At 46.2% G+C, this 21,248-nt stretch overlaps 1 protein-coding gene across 2 annotated transcripts in view; it reads left to right on the top strand.

The window, feature by feature from the left end:
* Nucleotides 1–19,667, top strand: part of SMC1B (structural maintenance of chromosomes 1B) — a 75,333-nt gene extending 55,666 nt beyond the window's left edge. The window contains exons 16-25 of one of the 2 annotated variants that reach the window (XM_047064982.1): nucleotides 5,812–5,953; nucleotides 6,813–6,958; nucleotides 8,254–8,407; nucleotides 10,408–10,506; nucleotides 12,274–12,430; nucleotides 12,908–13,062; nucleotides 14,099–14,250; nucleotides 16,060–16,129; nucleotides 18,235–18,345; nucleotides 19,566–19,667. In XM_047064982.1, the coding sequence (XP_046920938.1) occupies nucleotides 5,812–5,953; nucleotides 6,813–6,958; nucleotides 8,254–8,407; nucleotides 10,408–10,506; nucleotides 12,274–12,430; nucleotides 12,908–13,062; nucleotides 14,099–14,250; nucleotides 16,060–16,129; nucleotides 18,235–18,345; nucleotides 19,566–19,667 (1,288 nt within the window). The remainder of the gene's footprint in view (nucleotides 1–5,811; nucleotides 5,954–6,812; nucleotides 6,959–8,253; nucleotides 8,408–10,407; nucleotides 10,507–12,273; nucleotides 12,431–12,907; nucleotides 13,063–14,098; nucleotides 14,251–16,059; nucleotides 16,130–18,234; nucleotides 18,346–19,565) is intronic. The other variant, XM_047064983.1, reaches the window with a different exon arrangement.
* Nucleotides 19,668–21,248: the final 1,581 nt, after the last annotated feature.

Here is a 21,248-nt window from a genome sequence, read left to right as displayed (position 1 = left end):
TCATTCTTTTGCACGGATCCGTCCCGTTCTCCCAGCACCATTTGTTGAAGAGACTGTCCTTTTCCCGTTGTATAGCCTTGCCTCCTTTGTCAAAGATTAATTGACCATATCGTGGGTTTTTTCTGGGTTTTCTATTCCATTCCTTTGATCTGTGTGTCTATTTTTGTGCTTGTACCATACTGTTTCGATTACTACTTTGTAGTATAATTTGAAATACGGAGTTGTGATATCTGCAGTTTTATGTTTTTAAGATTGCTTTGGCTATTCAGGGTCTTTTGTGGTTCCAGACAAATTTTAGGATTGTTTGTTCTAGTTCTGTGAAAAGTGTTACTGGTATTTTGGTAGCAATTGCATTAAATATGTAGATTGCTTAGGGTAGTACAGACATTTTAACAATATTTGTTCTTCCAGTCCATGAACATGGGATGTCTTTCCATTTCTTTGTATTGTCTTCAGTGTTTTATAGTTTTCAGAGTATAGGTCTTTCACCCCTTTGGTTAATTCCTAGTTTATCCCTAGGCATTTTGTTATTTTTGATGCAATTGTAACTGGGATTGTTTTCATAATTTCTCTTTCTGATGCTTCATTATTAGTGTATAGAAATGCAATGGATTTCTGTATATTGGTTTTGTGTCCTGCAACCTTACTGAATTTATCAGTTCTAGTAGTTGTTTGGTGGAGTCTTCAGGGTTTTCTATATATGCTAGCATGTCATCTGTAAATAATGAAAGTATTGTTTCTTCAGTACCAATTTGGGTGCGTTTTATTTCTTTAAAAATGTTTTTAAATGTTTATTTTTGAGAGAGAAAGAGTGCACAAGCAGGGGAGGGACAGAGAGGGAGACACAGAATCCAAAGCAGGCTCCAGGCTCTGAGCTATCAGCAATGGAGCCTGATGAGGGACTCCAACCCACGAACTGTAAGATCATGACCTGAGCCCAAGTCAGATGCTCAACTGATTGATCCACCCAGGTGCCCCACTTTTTTTTTTTAATTTTTTAAATGTTTATTTATTTTGATAGAGAGCATGCACATGCATGTGAGAAGTGGGGGAGGGGCACAGAGAGGGAGGGAGAGAGAGAATCCCAGGCAGGCCCTGTGCTGTCAGCGCAGAGCCTGATGCAGGGCTTGATCCCACGAACCATGAGCTGATCATGACTTGAACCAATATCAAGAGTTGGACACTTAACCAGGTGCCTGGATGTCTTTTATGCCTTTTTCTTGTCTGGTTGCTGTAGCTAGGACTTCCAATATTATGTTGAATAAAAGTGGTGAGAATGGACATCTTGTCTTGTTCCTGACCTTAGGGGAAAAGCTCTCAGTTTATTCCCATTGAGTATAATGTTAGTTGTGGGTTTTTCATATAATCAAATATAATTTTTAAATACAAAAGTAATATGTACCTCCCAGAGAACATAGAAAAGACTTTTAAAAAATATCAGTCATTATCCCATTGTCTAGAAATAAAAAACTATCAATATTTTGGCCCATTCCTTTAATTTTATTCTCTATAATTCATAGTCCATTTATTTATTCAACACCTATTTAATGTAAGCCTCCCATGAGTTAGGCACTCTTCTAGGCACTGACACTACAACAGTGGACAAAGCAGGTCAAGCCCCTGCCTATTCTGTGTCCTTTGCATTTCCATGTACATTTTAGGATCAGCTTTTCAGTTGCTCGTAAAAGTCTGCTGGGATTTTGATTGGGACTGTATAAATCTATAAATCAATTTGGGAAGAATTGACATGTTTTAATGCTAATGCATGAATAGTAACCGTCTTCACTTACGTAGATTTTCCTTAACTTCTCTCATTAATGTTCTTTAGTGTTCAGTGTACAAATTTTATTCACATTTTGTTCAATTTTAAGTACCTTATATTTTTATGCTATTATAAATAGAACTTTTTAATTATCAATTTCAAATAGATTGTTGGTAATATATTGAAATAAGATTGGTTTTTATAAATTGACCTTGTATGCTACAACTTTGCTAAACTTATTAGTTCTAGGAGCTCTTTTTATAGATTCCTTGGGATTATTTATATAAACGATCATATTTCAGTAAAAATAATTTTATTTCTTCTTTTCCAATTAGTGTGCCTTTTATTTCTTTCTCTTGTCTTACTGCACTAGCTAGAACCTCCAGTACGATGTCGAGTAAGTAAAAGTGTTGAGAGCGGACATCCTGCCTTATTCCCAGTCTTAGGGGCAGAGCATTCAGTCTTTCACAGTTAGATATGGTTTTAATTTTAAGGTGCCCTTTAGCAGATTGAGATAGTTCCTTTCTATTTGTAGTTTGCTTAAATGTTTCATCATGAATGGATACTTTTTCTGTCGTCTTTTGAGATGATTACATGGTTGGGGTTTTTTGTTGTTTATTAATGTAGTAAATTATACTGATTGATTTTAGAATGTTAAACCAACTTGATATACCTAGGATAAACCCGATTCAGTCATACTGTATTGTATCCTTTTCAAATATTTTTGGATCTGATTTGCTAAAATTTTGTTAAGGATTTTTGCATCTACATTCATGAGTGTATTGGTATACATATTTTTTTCTTGGAATATCTTTATCATGTTTTTGTATCAGGGTAATGCCTAATGCCAAACCCATAAAATGAATCAAGAATTGTTCTCTCCTCTTGTTTTTTCTGGAAGCGTTTTTGTAGAATTAGATTACTTCTCTCCTAAAAGTTTGGTGAAATTTGCCAGTGAAGCCACTGAGGCCACCTACCTTTCTTCGTGGGAAAGTTTTTAGTTACAAATTCAGTTTTCCTAATAGATGTAGGGCTAGTCGGGGTATTTTTTTCCTTGAATGGGTTCTAGTAGTTTATTTCTTTCAAGGAATTTATGTGTTTCACCCAGGTTGTCAAATTTATTAACATAAAGTTATTAATAATAATCACTTTTTATCCTTTTTAATGCCTGTAGGATCTGTACTGATATCACCTCTTTTATTTCTGATATTGGTGATTTATCGTCTTTCTTTTCTTCTTGATTCCTAGCTAGAGGTGTATTAGTTTTATTGATCCTTTCTAAGAGCAGCTCTTGGCTTCGTTGGTTTTCTCTGTGGTTTGTCTATGTTGTTGATTTCTGTTCTCACCTTTATTGTTTTCTTCCTTCTACTTATTTTGGTACATAAGCATTATTTTCTAATATGAGTATTTTGAACTGTATCTTTCCTGGCAACTATTGCTTATACCGCATCCCACTACTTCTGGTATGTTGTGTTTTCAGTCTCATCCCATTCAAAATATTTTCGACCGTCCCATGTGATTTCTTCCAAAGACCCTTCTGGGGTTCAGAAGTGTGTTGTTTAATAGACACCTGCTGGGGGGTGGGTGGAGTATTCTTTCGGTGGCAGTTAAATCTAGTCACTCGAATCCTCTCTGTAACTTACTGGTCCTCTGCCTGGTCATTCAGCAAACACTGAGAGGGCTGTTGAAATTTCCAAGTGTACTTTTGGATCTGTCCATTTCTTCTTCCGGTGGTGTGAGTTTACTTTATTTTAATTTAAATTTTTTTAATGTCTTATTTATTTTTGAGACAGAGACAGAGCGTGAGCAGGGGAGGGGCAGAGAGCGAGCGAGACACAGAATCCAAAGCAGGCTCCAGGCTCTGAGCTGTCAGCACAAAGCTCAATGCAGGGCTCGAACTCACAAACCGCGAGATCATGACCTGAGCCAAAGTCGGACGCTTAACCGACTGAGCCATCCAGGCGCCCCAACTTTATGTATTTTAAAGCCTTGTGATTAGGTCTATACATATTTGGGATCATTAGGTCTTTTTGCTGAATTAATCCCTTTATCCTTGTAAAATGCCCCCCTCTTTATCCCTGTCATATTCTTTTTTTTCTGAAGTCTGCTTGAACTTCAGTAGATTATCTTTCTAAAGAATTATGTCTACTACTGTTTATTGAATTTCTCATAAAAAATCCAACTGGAATTCTGATTGAGATTCTGGTTCTGATTATATATTTGGGGAGAACATCTTCAAAATATCAAGTCCTCTCATCTAAGAACATAGTATGACTCGGGGCGCCTGGGTGGCGCAGTCGGTTAAGCGTCCGACTTCAGCCAGGTCACGATCTCGGGGTCTGTGAGTTCGAGCCCCGCGTCGGGCTCTGGGCTGATGGCTCAGAGCCTGGAGCCTGTTTCCGATTCTGTGTCTCCCTCTCTCTCTGCCCCTCCCCATTCATGCTCTGTCTCTCTGTGTCCCCAAAAAAAATAAAAAAAAAATAAAAAAAAAGAACATAGTATGACTCTTCATTTATTCTAATCATCTATATTCTTTATTAGAATTTTAAAGTTTTCTTTCCCATTGAGATCTTGTGTTATCGTAAGTTACTTCCTAGATATTTTAGAGGTTTTTTTTTTTTCTCTTATGAATAGTATTTCTTTTTATGCTGTATTTCTAGTTGGTTTCTACTGGTGTAGAAACATGCTATCGACGTTTAGATCGATGTAACGTATGATAAGTTTGCTAAAATCTCTCGTTACCTCCAGTAGCTTATCTATTATGTACCTGGGATGCCTCCGACATCCGACTGAAAATGTGGAGTAGGCAGTTGAATGTACAGGCTGGGAGGTCATGGGAGAGGTGCAGGGAGAGGTATAAAGTCTGGGTCTGCATGCAGATGGCACTTAAAGCCACGTGCCTGGCTGAGATCACCAGAGACTATTAAAGGAGCAGCCAGTGTGGGGAGAGGAAAGCTGGAGTAGTGTGGTGTCCAGAGCCAGTGAAGAAGTGTCTCACTCATGTGTGGTCTGCATACAAGTCTGCAGCAGAAATAAGTCCTTCGGGGGTTTGTTCTTAACCACCACCACAGGCGCTACTGTCAGCGGCTAAGAGCAGAGCCTCCGAGGGTGTCACGCCTGGCTCCACCATGTCCTGACCGGGTGGCCTTGGGCAGGAAACTTGGCTCTGCCTGGGTCTGCTCGTCCTCATCGTAGACAGGGATAGTACTACCGCCCACCTCAGAGAGTCATAGGCCTTAAGTGAGTTAAATCACGTAAAGGTGTTTGTAACAGCGCTGGCATGCAGTAACCTCTCATGGAATAGCACTCGGTTTTTTATCATTCCTGTTCTTGTTGTGGTCTGTGTATCAGCAGGATCTAGCACAATCTCTGATAACAGTGCTGTAAAATGTTTCTGGATTGAATGTTGCTGTTAGGGTATGTGAGGGAGACAGGATGGGAAGAATGAGCTACAGCTGGTCTTGGAATTCTTTACGAGGAGTCTGTGAAGCTGGCAAAGTAGGAAGTGCTTCAGGAAGGAACATGTTCTTTAGTTCCCAAGTTGGGAGTGTGTGGACGACGAGCCATTTGCAAAGACTGACTAAAGAAACAAGAATAAGCACATAAATTGTAACTTAAAGAGGAAGGGAGGGAGGGAGATAATAAAAGATTGAAGAAACATGTATCATATGCAGTGTATGAATTCTGATTCAAACAAACCAGTTGTTGTTTTTTTTAACGAGACTCGGGAAATCTGGCAGTGATCACAATTTAATATTAAGGAATTGTCATCAGTTCTATCTATAGTAGTTTGTGGTTTTGTTCTAATGGTCACTTCACTTTCAGAGACACATACTAAAATGTTGACAAATGAAATGATATGATGTCTGAAATGTGCTTCAAATAACCCAGTGCTGGAGAGCAGTGCCCAGTAGAGTTCTAGATGAAACAGGATTCATTATAGTATTCCTTCTACTTTTGTAGTTTTTTAAAAATTTTCCACGATAACAATTAAAAATAAAGAACTAAAGGCTCTTGACCACTTGTAACACTTGACTCTGTTTTACTAGATTAGAATTTGAGAAACAGAAAACTCGGCTTAATATTCAACTTGAATATAGTCGCAATCAGCTGAAGAAGAAGCTGAATAAGATCCGTACATTACAAGAAACCATCGAAAAAGGCAGAGAAGACATCGATAACCTAAAGAAGGTAACTAATTATAGGCGGCCGAAGTGCGTTGCCATTGAAATGATTTCTTTCATTGCGTTGCCATTGAAATGATTTCTTTCATTGCGTAAACACTGTTGGACTCCTGAAGTGTTCTCATAGTGACGGGAAGGGTAGGGGGCAGGTTTGAGAAATACTGGAAGTAAAATCAGCAGGTTCACAAATTATTAGGTGTTGAAGTGGGAGAGGCGTGGGGGGGGGTAGGTGCCGCTGAGGACTCCTGAGTTCTAATTTGGGCAATTCGTGGATAGAGGGGCAAGTTAAAGAGAGGAAAGTCTGGACCCACGGAGCTTGAGTTGCCTGTGTGAGATCTAGATAGCAAACTCTAGCAGGTGGAGGGCACGTGGAGAACAGGAGAAGCCCAGGCTGGTTAATGGGAGTAGATTGAAGCCATATGTGCATGGTTGAGACCTCACCCCCCCCCCAACCCCCCAAGCCCGCCCCGCCGCCCAGACAGAGCAGTAGATGCTGAGGAACAGTGAAGCGAGGGGGGAGCTCGGGAAGGAGGAAGTGAGGACAGTTGTCAAAAAGGTAAAGTCTGGGAGATGTCTGCTTAATTGCCAATTAAGAGGTCATTTTTGCAAAAACATTTTCATTGGACAACGTCCAATGGAACAGAGTCAGAGGGTAGCAAGCTGAGGAATGAATCCAAAGTGAAGGACAAAGGCAGGTAGTAATTACCAGTCTCCAAGAAGTGTAGAACAAGAGTGGGTCACATTCGGGAATAGAAGTTCAAGCAGCACACAGAATCACTGCTTTGCTTTACTGACGATGAGATGATCTGTTGACCTTATTAACGTAAAAGATAATTAAGTCTACAATGCAAATCATCTTCATTCAGGCTGAAGAAACTTGTCTGCAAATTGTGGATGAACTCATGGCGAAGCGGCAGCAACTTAAGGACGTATTTGTCACTCAGAATGCCAACACGGAGAAGGTCCAAGCTCAGCTTGAAGAAGAACGGAAGAAAGTCCTGGCTATTGATAGGTAATGAAGAAGTTTGTCAGCTTAAAGGACCATAACCAGAGTTTTACAGACATTTACTCCCAATTTAAAATCTGTTAGAGGCAGTTTGTCATTTGAATATGTGTCCCACATCACACCTTTCAGACATTCTCATTTAGGGGAAAACCAAAAGAGGCGGTCAGTTGTTGAGAATGCATAGTTCTTTCTGGCAGATGCAGACGTGGCCCTGAACAGAGAGTCCCTTACCCTGAGTGCCTCTGACACTGGTGTACAGGGTCTTCCTACAGTCCGTCTGGGTGAGGACGCACGGCGGGCCAGGGGGGGATCTGGAGCCAGCCCGTGTGGTTGGTACCCCGGTTCTGCTGCTTACACGCTGTGCCTGCCTTTCCTCAGAAGGAAATACTAACGTGGGGATCTCATAGTGCCTGCCTCCCCGGACGGTTGTCGGGATTCAGTGAGGGGTTGTTCATAGGACACTTAGAACCTGGCACGTGATGAGCATGTGTGTTTGTCGTGATGGTGACAAGGACACTTGGAGTCAGGTGGCTTGTTGCACCCCAGCGACCTCTGCTTTTCGACCGTAAGTGGTCAGATGAAACGTGCGCTCTGTTTTTGCTCCACTCTTGGCACTGCGTAGTTTTCCTCACTGTTCAAAGCCCTTCAGCATTTCGAGATAGAGCAGAAAGTTCTTTGTCTAAGGTTTCTGAGTGGAGTTAAAGTTCATCTACTCTTGAATTGTTTTCATGGTTGTATTTAAACAGAACCACATCTCTGTTTATCATCATATTCTTGAAAACCACATAATTCTTCATTTATTTTATTTTTTGGTCCTGTTTCTGGGACCTCTTAAAAATACCACGTTGTTTTACTTGGTAAAACCCCAAACCCTCATTTAAGACAGAAGGCATTACATTAATAGGGGCTGTAGGAAATAGGTATGTCATGACTTACCTGGTAAGACATTTCTCTTGTTAAAAGATTGTTTCTCTTGGTTTGAGGCTCTAAAGTGCAGAGCTTATATTGAGGGAGAAATGCAGCTTGAAAAATTATATAGATTTTAAAGCCAAACTAGCCCGATGAAAGTAATTATGTTTATTATTTGAAAATGCTCCATTGGATACATTAATTACATTCATGGCCTTTCTCAAGAGCGTTAAAGTTTACATAACAGCATCAGTGCGATAACTCTAGAACTTACAGCACTCCTAGGAAAAAATCTTTTCCATGCAGTTTTATTTGTAACACATTCGTTTCTCTTCTCTGGTACAGCTCGAATGGGTAAAATATAATCACTTCTCCTATCTGTGTATTTACAGGGAAGTGGGAAAATGGCAAAAAGAGGTTGTCATCATTCAGACTTCTTTGGAACAGAAACGGCTAGAGAAGCACAACATGCTGCTTGACTGCAAAGTTCAAGACCTTGAAATAATTCTTTTGTTGGGATCGCTGGACGACATCGTTGAAGTGGAGGTATTCTACCACGTGACTTCAAAATGCACGCAGCTGTGGGGAACTTGTGTAACGCCCGGTGGCTGCTTAGCCAAGTCCCAGCGCTGCAGACGGTTCCCCTGGCCCCACCCAGAGCCCCGTTAGGAGTGGAGGAGATATCTCCTGGGAGGCAAAAGGGGCAAAAGGATCGTCGTTACAGAGGACTGGGCGTCTTGTGCCGTCTCTTCCATCTCTTGCCCGTCCATGTCCTTTGAGCCCCCGCGGGATGGGCCAGTTTCTTTCCCACACATTAGATACCCGAGAGTAGAGTGGAGCCGCTGGAGTTAGTGACCTCTGGGGGTGGTGTTAGGAAGGCTGTGCTGTGGCTTCAGACAGAGTATCTTCCGGTTAGCTCGCCACAGGATGCAACAGAAACGGCTGGTCCTGCCTTTCAGGTCATTCCTCTCTGAGCCCTTTCTTCCCTGGGGTCTCCCCCCTACCTCCCTCCTCCCCACCCTGCTCTGCCCGGCAGTCAGACATCTACTCTGTTCCGTCCACCCTCCACTCTAGAAGTCCTTCGTCCTTGCTAACATGACTACTTCTCACGACCTTATACTCCAAGTCTTTGTCTTTTTTCTCTATTTTAGCAGAGATCACATTCCAGACAGGAGGTAAGGAAAGGAGAAAGCCCTTTCCAGGCCACAAATGACATAAACCCAGTTCAGAGGCTTTAAAGGGGGTAAAGGGACAGGACTGGAATGGAGGCGATCTCATGCCAGACTCAGTCCAGGAATTTGAACACCACCAAGAACTCTTCCTGGCTCAGTATATATTGGCTTTATTCTTCCAAATGGGCCTTCCCCACAAGGCTACAGCTGTAACCACTAGTTCTGACCAGAGGGGAAAGAGAACTCTCCCCTACTCTCTGCTGGGAAAATCCTGGGGAAGAACTCTGGCTCGTTCTGGGTCACAGGTCCACTTGCATAGATGCAGAGAGAGAAGGGAGGGGGTCTGTTGACAGCAGAAGTACATGGGAGCAGAAAAACAATAGTCATTATACTCTAGAAAGAAAAATAGTATTTTTTTTTAATTTATTTTTTAGAGCAAGCGCTCCAGCAGGGGAGAGGGGCAGAGAGAGAGAGAGAGAGAGAGAGAGAGAGAGAGAGAGAGAGAGAGAATCTTAAGCAGCAGCCTGACATGAGGCTCAATCTCACGACCCTGGAATCATAACCTGAGCCAAAATCAAAAGTCCGATGCTCAACTGACTGAGCCACCCAGGCGCCCCTGCATTCACTTTTTAAAGCATGATGCTTCTTAAGAATAAAGTGTTGAGGAGAGTGAGAAGGTCCCAACCATATTGTCCCGGGAAGAGAAGTCTTGGGGAATACGATCGTTTTCCTCCAATAGAAGATGGCCTGTCCCAGAGGAAAGATCACATTGGTTCTTTCTGGTCCCAAGGTGGATACAGGGTTGGGAAGGAGAGGCCACAGAAACAGCTTTCCTCTCCTAGGGAACACTTTTACCACTACTTGAGTGGTGAGTTCCCTGATTGGAATTTGGTAAGCACGTCTGGTAGTGGCCACATAATGGGGAGACAATATAAGATCTTCTATAAAGGCTGAAATAGAAAAAGCACTAGGTAGAAATTGTCTCTCTCCAGAGGGCTGAACAAGGAACACCAGGTAGAAATCATTTCAACAGTTGTCACAGGCGTACCTGCCTTATCACTGTTTTGAGGCTGAACCTGAGATTTCCCTTCCACTGGAGGTGTGGAGACAGGGTATGTTCCCTAGGTCTCCAGGATTCTCCTGGAAGACTCTTCTATGGTGGGAGAGACTGTGTCGGATCATTAGTTCCAAAATCATTCTGTGCACGTGGAGCAGCTGGGGGTCTCGCTGCCGGGTCATCACAGCCTTGCAGGCCACGTGAGGATTTTAACTCTTACCCGAGTGAGGTGGCGGTCAACTGAAGGGCTCGGGACAGGCGGAGGAGTAGAGCTCCCCGTTTCACACAACAAAGGAGGGGCTTCATCTGTTTTTCAGTTGGGCACTGAAGCAGAAAGTACCCAGGCAACAAGCGACATCTATGAAAGAGAAGCAGCCATTGAGGTAGACTACAGCTCCCTACGAGAGGATTTGAAGGTAAATGGAGGATTTCCGCTAGGGCCAGCTCACGGTGACAGTGGATATTTACATATAATACAGAAGAGTTTTTTGACCATAGGTTCAGGGGAAAAAGTAGAAATGGTATAAATAGACAACTTCTTAAAAATGTTTCTGTCAGCCTTTCTCACCGTGTGTTCACAGAACATGAGTATCATGGAAATGCTTCCCAAATGAAGTCTTCTGTGGGCAGCCAGTTTTTTGAAAGGCTGTCTCCTTGGAGATTTACAGTGACCACTAGTCTCTGAGAAGTCCCGCAGCAGACACAAGTGACCACCGTACTCCAGGAGCCTGGGTCGGCCTGTCACCGTCCCGGTGTGGCCCCCACAGTAGGGGACAGACACATCGTCACAGCTGCAGAGCACAGACCTGGGGTCCGGTTTCAGGGTCTCTAATCCAGCATCTCTGGCTGTGCTGCTCCGTCGTCCCTGTGAGCCGCGCTCCGATACTGCATTTGCGTTTTGCCTCCTTCCTGAGGCCGTGTCTCTCGTTGAGGGCACGGCGACTAGCCGGTCCTAGCGTTCCAGCCACACAGCCCCGCAACCTTCAGGCAAGAGACAGGCCGCCTTCGTAGTGGTGTGTCGAGGGTGAAGAAGGGCTTTGCGGACAGAGCCCCAGGAGCTGTGCTGGCATCACAGCGGCCAGAACTGGTGACCACTCACCGTCGGGGGGACGGGGTTGGCGAGCCTCAGATCGAGCAGGGACCCCCGCCCCCTGCTACAAGGGACCCGTGAGGGAGGAAAGCTCAAACATGGGCTCTGTGAGACAGGGGTGGAGACCAGGTGCCAGGTAGCAATGTCCACCTTTCAATTTCACATGTTCTTACAGGTGCTGTGAGATTTGCTGGGCTCTTGGATCGCAGTTCTATTTTTAGGCAGTCACAAAACAGCTTTTGTCTTCTCTGCAGTGTATTTAGTGCTTTCATATTTAGAAAATCCTTACCCACCTTATTACTCAGTAAATATTTATAAATATTGTTCGTGTTTTGTTTTCATGACCTATTTAATTCATCTGAAGTTTATTTTGGTAGGTGGCATAAGGTAAGTATCTGTTTTTAAGAAGTTACCCAAATTAGCCAGTGTACCCAACATTTTTCAAATAATTCTCTTCTCAATGCCTTAAAACGTCACATTCCTCATGTTAACCACCCTGGGAGGGCAAGAACGCTTTCCTGGAAGGTCACGCCTACACCCCTTCCTCCTTTCCCTCCTCACTTAAGGTCTCTTCATCCTGGTGGTTTCAGCTGAAGTGTCTCCCCCTCCAGACTGGTTGGATGCCTTCTCCCTGCCCCGCAGCACCTCTGCTTACCGTTAGAGGGTTTCCACACTGTTGTAAATGCCAGCCTGGGTGTCCGACTTCCCAGTGAGCTCTTTAAGAGCAAGGACAGAACAGTTTTCATCACTGAATCCTCAGGGTCTAATCCATAAGTAAACGATCAGTATTTTTTAACGAATGAGAAAATGCGATCTAGGAGTTGCTGCTTTTTGCCCACATTAGGAAGTGTGGAGGTGAAGCACGTTCCGGGAGAGCAGTATCTAGAACACTGGAGCCACGGCACAGCACGGCTGGCTAAGGGAGCTGCGGACAGCGCGGCCCAACTGTGTTTCAGACTCCGAGGCGCCAAGGGAGGGAAGGGGTGGCTGCAGAGAAAGGGAGGCAGGGACCTGGTCCTGAAGGGCCCTGTGCCTAATTACTCAGCAGCTAGGATCTGAAAGGCAAGCGGTCACCGCTGTTCTCTGTCAATAGGCTCTACAAACGGATAAAGAAGTGGAGGCCAGCCTCAGACTCCTGCTGCAGCAGGTGGCGTCCCAGGAGGAGGTCCTGTTGAAGACGGCGGCCCCAAACCTGAGAGCCCTGGAGAACCTGAAGACCGTCAGGGACAAGTTCCAGGAGTCCACAGACGGTGAGGCTGGGCGGCACTTGTCAGCAAGGCCGCACTCCTGGGGGTCGTGGGTTCTGTCTCTTTATTTTTAACTTAGATCTTTCTCTGTCATCCCATATTAATGTGTACTTTTAGTACTGAGTCACTAGTTGCTGCCTTTGTAAAAAGTGCTCTGCTTTAATTAAAAAAAAAAAAAAAACAAGTATACTGGTTATTTTAGAACATAATTTTTTATACCAGTATGATGGCCGTCTTAGATTCTCTTTCACAGAATTTGTCGCTATTATTTAAAAATTAGCCCTATTAGAAAAAGGGCCCATCAATTTTAAGAGCCATGTTCTTAGAATTAATAACAATTGGGGTATTTTAAAGGTAGATTTTACTCAAGACAACCAAACTCAAAATCCAGTTTTTAAGATACTCTATGCTTTAAAGTTGCAATAAGAGAAGCCCTCCCCACAGTGGTCTTCAAAGTAAGGAACGTTGCTTCTCTCTCAGCTTTTGAGGCCAGCAGAAAGGAAGCCAGAATGCGTAGGCAAGAGTTTGAACAGGTGAAAAAAAGGAGGTACGACCTTTTCAGCCAGTGTTTTGAGCACGTCTCAGTCTCCATTGATCAAATCTACAAGAAGCTCTGCAGAAGCGTCAGCGCCCAAGTAGGTATTTCCACCCCAAATGCTGCTGGAAACCATGTTGCTGGTCGTTTTTTTCTGGTGGGAAATGAATATCCACCGCGTTATCGGAGTGACCCACTTCCAGTCGATTCCAGAAGACTGGCTGCCACAGTAACTGTGTTCTAGATCCCACTCACTGTCCCACTGGTCAGCCTGGACAAGGCAGAACCTCTCTGGTTCTATTTCTTCATCTGAAAAATGAGGGGGTTCGGCCATTTGTTTCCAGATTCTCTTCAGTTCTGAGTTCTGTTGCCTGGTGCTGATTTGGTTTCATGGAACAGTCAGTGGTCTCTGTAGTACAGGTCACGTTCTGTGGAGGGTCTTGGGAATGGCTGACCTGGGGTCTGTGACAAGTTGGGCGGAGTACAAAGGAGAGGAAGGAACCAAAGGCAGGACTGTGTCGACAGTCCGTTTGCTATAACCTTTGCCCGTGACGCGGTCAGTACCCACAGCTGACCCCGTGGCACTGAACGTGGAATCAAGGGGTGCATGGGGACTTCTACACCTGCTTTTACCTTTCTGCTGGTGTTCTTTTATGGCTGAAAGTTGATCCTGGATCAGACACTTAGGGTTTTAGCTGAAAATAATTTACTTATCTTCAGTAAAGTAAGACTAAAATAAACCCATTAACTTCTTGAAGGCAGGATTCCTGCCTGTATCTACAGTACCTGGCCCGCAACGGCTATTCAATAAATGGTTGATGACGGGCCAACGGGTGAGCTGAACAAAGACTGTTTTCGTCAGGCTGCGACATGTGCTGCTGACGTTTGAATGGCAGTCCTACGGGAAGGCCTACTCCTTTGTGTGTGTTAGAATGTTTTCCCTCTCCTACCACCCACGCAACCCTATTTCCTGTGACTGCATGAACAGCTATACACATTGTTTACAGGCATTGGTATTTTCCCATCAAAACGGAGGAAAACCTCACCAATAGAATATTTCACAACCTCTCTGTTTCCAAAGTCGAAATTTTACTAATTGCTTCTGTGATACTGCTAATAAATAACCTGTGTTTCAGGCATTTCTTAGCCCAGAAAACCCAGAAGAGCCTTACCTAGAGGGAATCAGCTATAACTGCGTGGCTCCAGGCAAACGGTTCATGCCAATGGACAATCTGTCCGGGGGAGAAAAGTGTGTGGCAGCTTTGGCCCTCCTGTTCGCGGTGCACAGGTAAAGGCCACAGTGAAGTGTCTTTCAGCATATGTGCTACAAAACTGTTTTCTTCAGCCAGACAATTCAGGTTGTTTTAGGCCTATAGTAATTTAGACTGAAAATCTAATACATAATTCAGTCCTTGACAGATTTTCACTAAATTTCTGCAACTACCAGAGGCTACTAATATTCCAAGTTTATAGAAAGGAAAGAAAAGGAAATCCTGGGATGGACGGATGGGACATCAGAATTGCCAACAAACAGAACAAAACATCCAACCCGTGGGCTGTTTTCCTAGTATATATTCAGAGAGCCGTGTTTAGGTAAAGAATGTTACACAGAGTATTTCTTCTGAAAAAACGTTTAACCTCCTCCTCTCCACTAATGGTGGTGGCAATCTGTGAGGAAAATGGAGAAGATGTCGGCTAAGGTCAGGACGGCTAGTGTTCAACATTCCAGTCATTAGATGAAGGCCCAGGTGTGCATGGTGCTCCCTCTCTACTTTCACGACCAGAAGGATTAGCATCAGCTGATGTTCATAAGAGGAGGCCAGGACAGGAAAGGAAAAGAAAATACCACCATTCATGCAGGAGACTTTGGGGAAAGCAGGCAGCAGGAATCGAAACGTGAGCCTGTGTTGAGCAAATCGCAGCAGAATAAGACTATTACTAGGGGTCCCTTACTAGTAATTACTGTTACCATCCATTTATTCGACAGATACTGATTAGAGATCTGTGTGTCGGGTGGTGGTGCAGGCACCGGAGAGTCGGCAGGGAACAAAACAAAATCTTTGCCTCAAAGATATGTTATTTTTGTTGGGGAAGACAGAGGAGAAGGTATTTTAGTAAACTAACTCTCTGACAGAGAGACTATCAGGAGATGGCAGATGCTATAGAGAAGAAAATAAAGTAGGGAATTGGAGACAGTAAGTAGCAGGGAGGGATTTGCAATATTAGAGTCACCCTGGAAGGCCTATTTGAGAAGGCAACATTTGAACAAAGTTTGAAGGAATGAAGGGAGCAAGTCATGTGGATGTAGCTAAGGGAAGATTGTTCTAGACTTGAGGAACAGCATGTGCCAAGGCCCTGAGGCCAGAGACAGCCGGCATCCGTAGTGAATGGGCCGTATGCAACAGTGGTGGACACAGGGATAGGAACTGTGGTAGCCGTCAGGGAGAAAGGGGAAGAGGGGCTGGACCAGGGTGAGTGTCGGCTGAGCAGACAAGACGTGGGGTGAGAGGGAGGCGGCAGGGGTGACACAGACCAGCTCGAGTGAAAAGACCGTGGGAGGGAACAGGTCTGGAGGGGCAGCTGAGGAGTGGGATTTGGGATGAGCTTTAGCTGTTTATCAGACACCCGCCAGGAACCGTCGGGCAAGCTGTTGGGCACATGAGGCAGGTAGGGTGTGGGAGCCATCGGTATACGGATGGTGTTTAAATCCCAGAGATGAGATGAAACCACGCGCGAGCCAATTAGCGTGGAAGGACCATGGACCGTACCCCAGGGCACCGCGGGGTGAAAACGTTCGAGCACCGCACGGAGAGGAGCTGGCGGAAGAGACCTGGAAGGAGCGGTGGGGGAGGTGGGGGAGTAGACGGTCATCTGTGACATCAGACCGCCAGGTGGGGGCAGCCCCCAATGCCACCCGCAGAGGTCACGCGGGACACCGACTGAGCACTGCCCCTTGGATTCGGCACCGTCGGGGTCACTGGTGACTTGGTGACTGAGGCGGAAGCATCCAAGGGGATGGATCTTGTTCAGTCTGAATACTGTTAATCTTCTCCAGGTCTCTCGAAAACCAAAGCTGTTACTTCTAATTTCTTCCTAGTTTTCGGCCCGCTCCGTTCTTTGTCTTAGATGAAGTGGACGCAGCCCTGGACAACACGAACATTGGCAAAGTGAGTGTCTCCCTGCTTTTAATTTCCAGAAGAACACCTGTGGTCCAAGGATCACGTGCTGGTCAGAAGGCCGCCTACCTTGGAACACCCCGTTGGTTGGAGAACGGCTGATTAACAATCAAATCTAAGTTAAAGATCTAAACAGGAGATGCTGTGGGGGAGCAGTTTTCATTCGAGGGGCAGGGGATCCTCAGTCAATTGCTGGGGAATCAAAACAGGGAGTCAGGTCAGGATCGCTGTGCTGAATCCACAGCACTGCTGGCGGGTGGCTTCTCCCCGGTTCTAGACGTCAGTGTAAAGCCACCTGAAAGAGACGGACTGTGAGGCCACAGCTCCCCACTGTGAGTCTGACGGGAGCACGGGGTCAGCCGTGGAAGCGCGACCAAAGAGGAGGGGTGGTCCTGCCTGCAGACTCCTGGCGTCACGGTCCCGCTGCCAGAGCCGTCCATTCTGGAGTTGGGCGAATTGGACTCCTGGTTCCGCTTCCAGGCACGTTCATCTTCCAGAGACGACCAGGCTCTTTGTAAACTGACATCGTGGCGTATATACCTTAGTCTCGTGAGCTTGGCTGAGGAGTCCACCTCTGAGAGAGGGAGTCCTGGGTCCCTGACGCTGGGCTCCCTGGAGCCCGCCAGGAGATGCCACAGTCGGGGGGGTTTCGGGAGCTGCGGCTGAGGCCCTTCTGGCGGCCCACGTGGCCTCATTCAGCGCTGCCCGAGCTGTGTTCATCCAGCCCGGGTTTCTCATCCCCGCGTTCTGAACACGTCCACTCCGTAGTCAGAGGTTTAAAAACCAGATCCCCGATCCCTTTGAACTTTGTAGAGGACAGGAAAGAGCCACCTTCTGTGACCTGCCAGGCATCAGGTTAACTGGGGAAGGGAAAGAAAACAGGAACAAAAGACAATCTGTCTCCTGAACGCCGGCCAGCGTGCATCGGCCGATTGGACTCAACGGCCTCATTTAGGAGACCTCTTCCCCCGAAGAGGTGAATTTTGGCGCTTTGTAGCCCATCTTCTGTATGTTGGGGTGGGAGGTCGGGGGTCTATTTTTGTGGGCTCTTTTCTCATTAGCTTTTAAGGTATCCGTGCCTTCCAGCAAGATGCAGCTGTATTACTGGCCTCTCCAGGGACGAGGTCTTACTTAAGACTGTTCTGTGGCATCCAGCCTGTGTATTAAAGACCCAGGATCCACCCTGCCGACCGCTCCGCTGCCATGCTGAGCGCGGGCAGATGTGTGAGCGGCTCCCAAGTGACGGCCACCCCCTCTGGTGGCCGGGGTGCCCGCCGGGCACCTCGGGCACCTCGGCAAACACAGTGCGTCCCGCCCCCCTCCCGCTCGCAGCCGCTCACAGCTGCTCCACAGTGGCTACCGCTGCCTCTGATGCTGAACCGAGTTCCTTCTGCCTGTGAATTCAACCCCTTCACCAGAAGCAGTTTCCCCTCCTGGTCCCTCACCTCCGCCAGTGACTCCTCGCCCAGCACTGGGCCATAGTCCCACACAGTCGGGACCCGTACGCGCGGCCCAGAGCCATCCAGCCCCTCAGAGACGTGCGGGGGGTGGGCAGATATCCTGGGAGGCTGTGCCCAGTCCTTCTCCATCTCCCTCTGGGTTCTCAGCAGATTTCGTTCAACAAGACCCCTTTCTATCTTACGCCCTCCCATTCCTTGGATTTGAGGATGGTTCCTGAATATATATAATTGCCACTTTTCCCATCTTCTGGCTCTGAGTTATTAGCAAAATAGGAAGATGGAAATTTAAAGACCGGTCCTTCCTCAATGTCTGGTCGTTTTTACCTTGTTATGAAAACTGATTGCATGTTCACTTGATGATATCTTAAGTTAGAGCTTTGTTCTTTAAAATATTCTTAAAGTTTAGATGGCAGATTTCATAAGATTTACAATTTTTTTCACCTTTTAATCTGAGCGGTTTCCATTTCTGCACTTATACTGGGTTTACTGAGTTACCAGAAAGGCAAGTAAGTGCTTTGTCCCCTACAATGGGCAGAGATGGGCACAGTCACCCTCCCAGGGCCCTTAGAAAGGAAGCCTTTCCTTGCTGGTGAAATGTGTGCTTTTTGTCCCCTCCCTCCTCCCCCCCCCCCCCAGGTCTCAAGTTACATCAAAGAGCAGACTCAGGAGCAGTTTCAGATGATAATCATTTCCCTAAAAGAGGAGTTCTATTCCCAGGCCGATGCGCTGATAGGCATCTACCCGGAGGTAAAAGGCAGCCCCAGGAGTCTCCCTGTTGTGTCCCGAAGTGAAATTACAAGTACCAGTGGGGTCTGGTCTGCACATGCTGTTTGATTTCTGCAGTTGATAACTATTAGGCTTAAGTGATTTTTTTTGAATCAAATAAGATTTTTTAAAACGACTTATTTTTCTACGACAGTAGACAGAATTTTTAAGATGGACTTGAAGTGAAAAAGCAAACAAAATTACAGAGCTGTAAGGTACACACTAAACTGTTAATACTGTGTTTCATATTTCCGTAATGTCTGCATGCATGTTTTAGACCAAATAAATGCACTGTGGGTAGCACTAAAGGGCCCATTTATCTTTCAGAAAGGACCAGAGGGGGAACAAAACAAATTCACCAGACGTTCCAAGTTGTATAGTAACTTAGAATTCAAACACACCTACAGCTGTTCAAAATACTTACCTGAGCTAATGGAGTAGAGCAGCTAATTCAGATTATTCAGTTTGGGAACAGTAAGGCTTTACTTCCTGAGTTTTCATTTAAAAGAAGATAAAAATTTCCCTTCCTGTGCCTACAAGATGCAAGGGAGCACCGGAAATTCTCACACCAGCGTAGGGGAACAAAAAATACCTTTTTCCTCTACGCACTTAGGTTCTCTGGCTGGGGCCCTGTAATCAGACTGGCAAAAGGCAGATTAACAGGAGGAAAACGGCTTAACACGTGCATCACACATGTACACGTAGACGCCCTGGTGAAGAGTAACCCCAAGGGCTGCCGGCTAGACCCCCGCGCTTACACACCATTCCAGGCTAACACGAGGGGCGGGGGCTGGGGGACGGGCGAGGGGAGCCGTGGTAAGCACGGATCGCTTAGCAAGTCCTGTGGTGCGTGTGGAAGCGGGCGCCTTCTCCACCGGTGAGAGCTGGTGAGAGCGGAGCGGGGCCTCCTACACCGAGCACATTTCCTTTGTGAATATGGAGCTCGGTCCTTAGAGCTGCTCCTGTGTCAACTGGTTCGTGGTAGCCGTTAGCTCAGAGCAGTCCGTGCGCCGCGATGGCACGCGCTGGGACTTTTTACCAGATAATACAAAACATAAAGCTGATGTAAATGGAGACCCGTGGTTATAAGGAGATTCCTTTTTAAGTGCAAATCCAGATTCGCTAGTGGCCTCCTTTTATGTTTAATAACACGTTTCTCCCCCAAGTCGACAGGTGACTTGAGCGGTCTTTTCTCATTTCAGTTCGACGACTGCATGTTCAGCAGAGTTCTGACCCTGGATCTTTCTCAATATCCAGACACTGAAGGCCAAGAAAGCAGCAAAAGAAACCAAGAGTCGCGTTAGGACCGCGAGTGCCCCCTGAGCACCTGGGGGTGTCCGTGACCTGGGTCACGGTCACGGCTGCCTAGTTGTTGCTCTTGAATAACAGACTGCTGGAGCAGTCGGGACAGCCTGGGCCGCTGTAGCTCGCGTCCATCATTCGGGCCCCCCTTCCCGTGGGTAAGGTTTCCGGAGTTAGTGTTGAGCGAATTATTAAAAAAAAAAAATGTAATTTTGTGTCATTCTGAAAGCCAGTCAGAATAATTTTGGATTCTGCATTATTTTCACTTAGGTCTTGCCTAGTATGTTTAAGTGATCTTTCAGGGAAACTCTTGGTTCTCAAATATTGTTAGTTATAGAACGTTGAACCTGGGTTTTATGGGAAGTTATTTCAGGGGAACTGATGTCAATACAGGAAATCTCAGTAAAGAATATTCTAACTGCAGATGTCTCTGATCTATCATTTTAGAAACAAAAATTCTTTTAAGGTGAAACAATTATGTCTGCTTCAATGCAATCTGTATTTTTCTAAGTATAAATCTGTTGGGAAAACGTCGTACACAGGCTTTCCTAAGTAACAACTGACTCCTCTGCTTAAATACATGGTTCTGGGGAGGAAAGTTGCAGCATTTTCAATAATACTTCATTTCCCTTTCAGAATGGATTAGAGTTTTGTACACAGCAGAGCAGCTCCCTCACTGCAATCTACTGACAGTTACCCGTCCACACAGGGTCTGTGGACATGTGAGGACCAGCGGCGCCTGGGCGGCTCGGTCGGTTAAATGTCCAACGTCTGCTCAGGTTGTGATCTTGCAGTTCACGAGATAGAATATCCCGAGCAGGCTCCTGGTGGTCAGTGCAAAGCCTGAACACCAGGCACTCTCTCTCTCTCCCCCTGCCCCTCCCGTGCTCATGCACGCGCGCGCACACACACACACACACGCACGCACGCTCGCGTGTGTGCTCTCAAACTTTACAGAAAGAATTCCGAGATGCTGGTGGTCTTCCGCTTAAGACGGGCTGGACCCAAGTGCTAACGAGGGAGCAGCCTCCCGAAGCAGTGACGCGGCCACTTTTGAACACCCACTGCTTCACGTAAACGGAGTGCCCCGTGTGCCCACCTAGACCAAAGTCACAGAAGACCTCCTTCCTGCCCTCACCCAGCCAATCTCTTATCGAGTGTAGAGAGCAGAGGCCACTCTATTTGTCTCCTGTTCCTAAGAAAACACCAGCAACACCTCTGCCTCGCGGACCTCCTCCGCTTTACACAACATCAGCTTCGCGCCGAGACGTCCCCGTTGCCACGTGAGCTCAGAGTCGACCCCGGTCGCACCTTGGGCCGCTCTCACTCTCTCACCGGGACCCACGCCGTTGGTGATCCTTCACGGCACGGTTTGTCACGGCACCGGCTACCCCGTTCCTGAAAACCACAGGCCGGCGGGAAACTTGTGCTTGGGGTGCCACCACGGGCCCAGGGAGCCAGCCGGCGAGCCACCAACAAGCGAGTCATGCTCCAGGTGCCTCTAGCAGACCAATGACATTGGAACCAGCGTGCGTTTGAATTCGCTCAGTGGACAGCCGACCTGACTGCAGAGGCCGCCCGTC

This window comes from Lynx rufus, unplaced genomic scaffold (assembly GCF_022079265.1).
Source record: "Lynx rufus isolate CCGP_SWC_20201006 ecotype Redwood Valley unplaced genomic scaffold, mLynRuf1.p SCAF_7, whole genome shotgun sequence".
Lineage (NCBI taxonomy): Eukaryota > Metazoa > Chordata > Mammalia > Carnivora > Felidae > Lynx > Lynx rufus.
The sequence above is the reverse complement of the archived record's forward strand: the minus strand, read 5'-3'. Positions and strand labels throughout refer to the sequence as shown.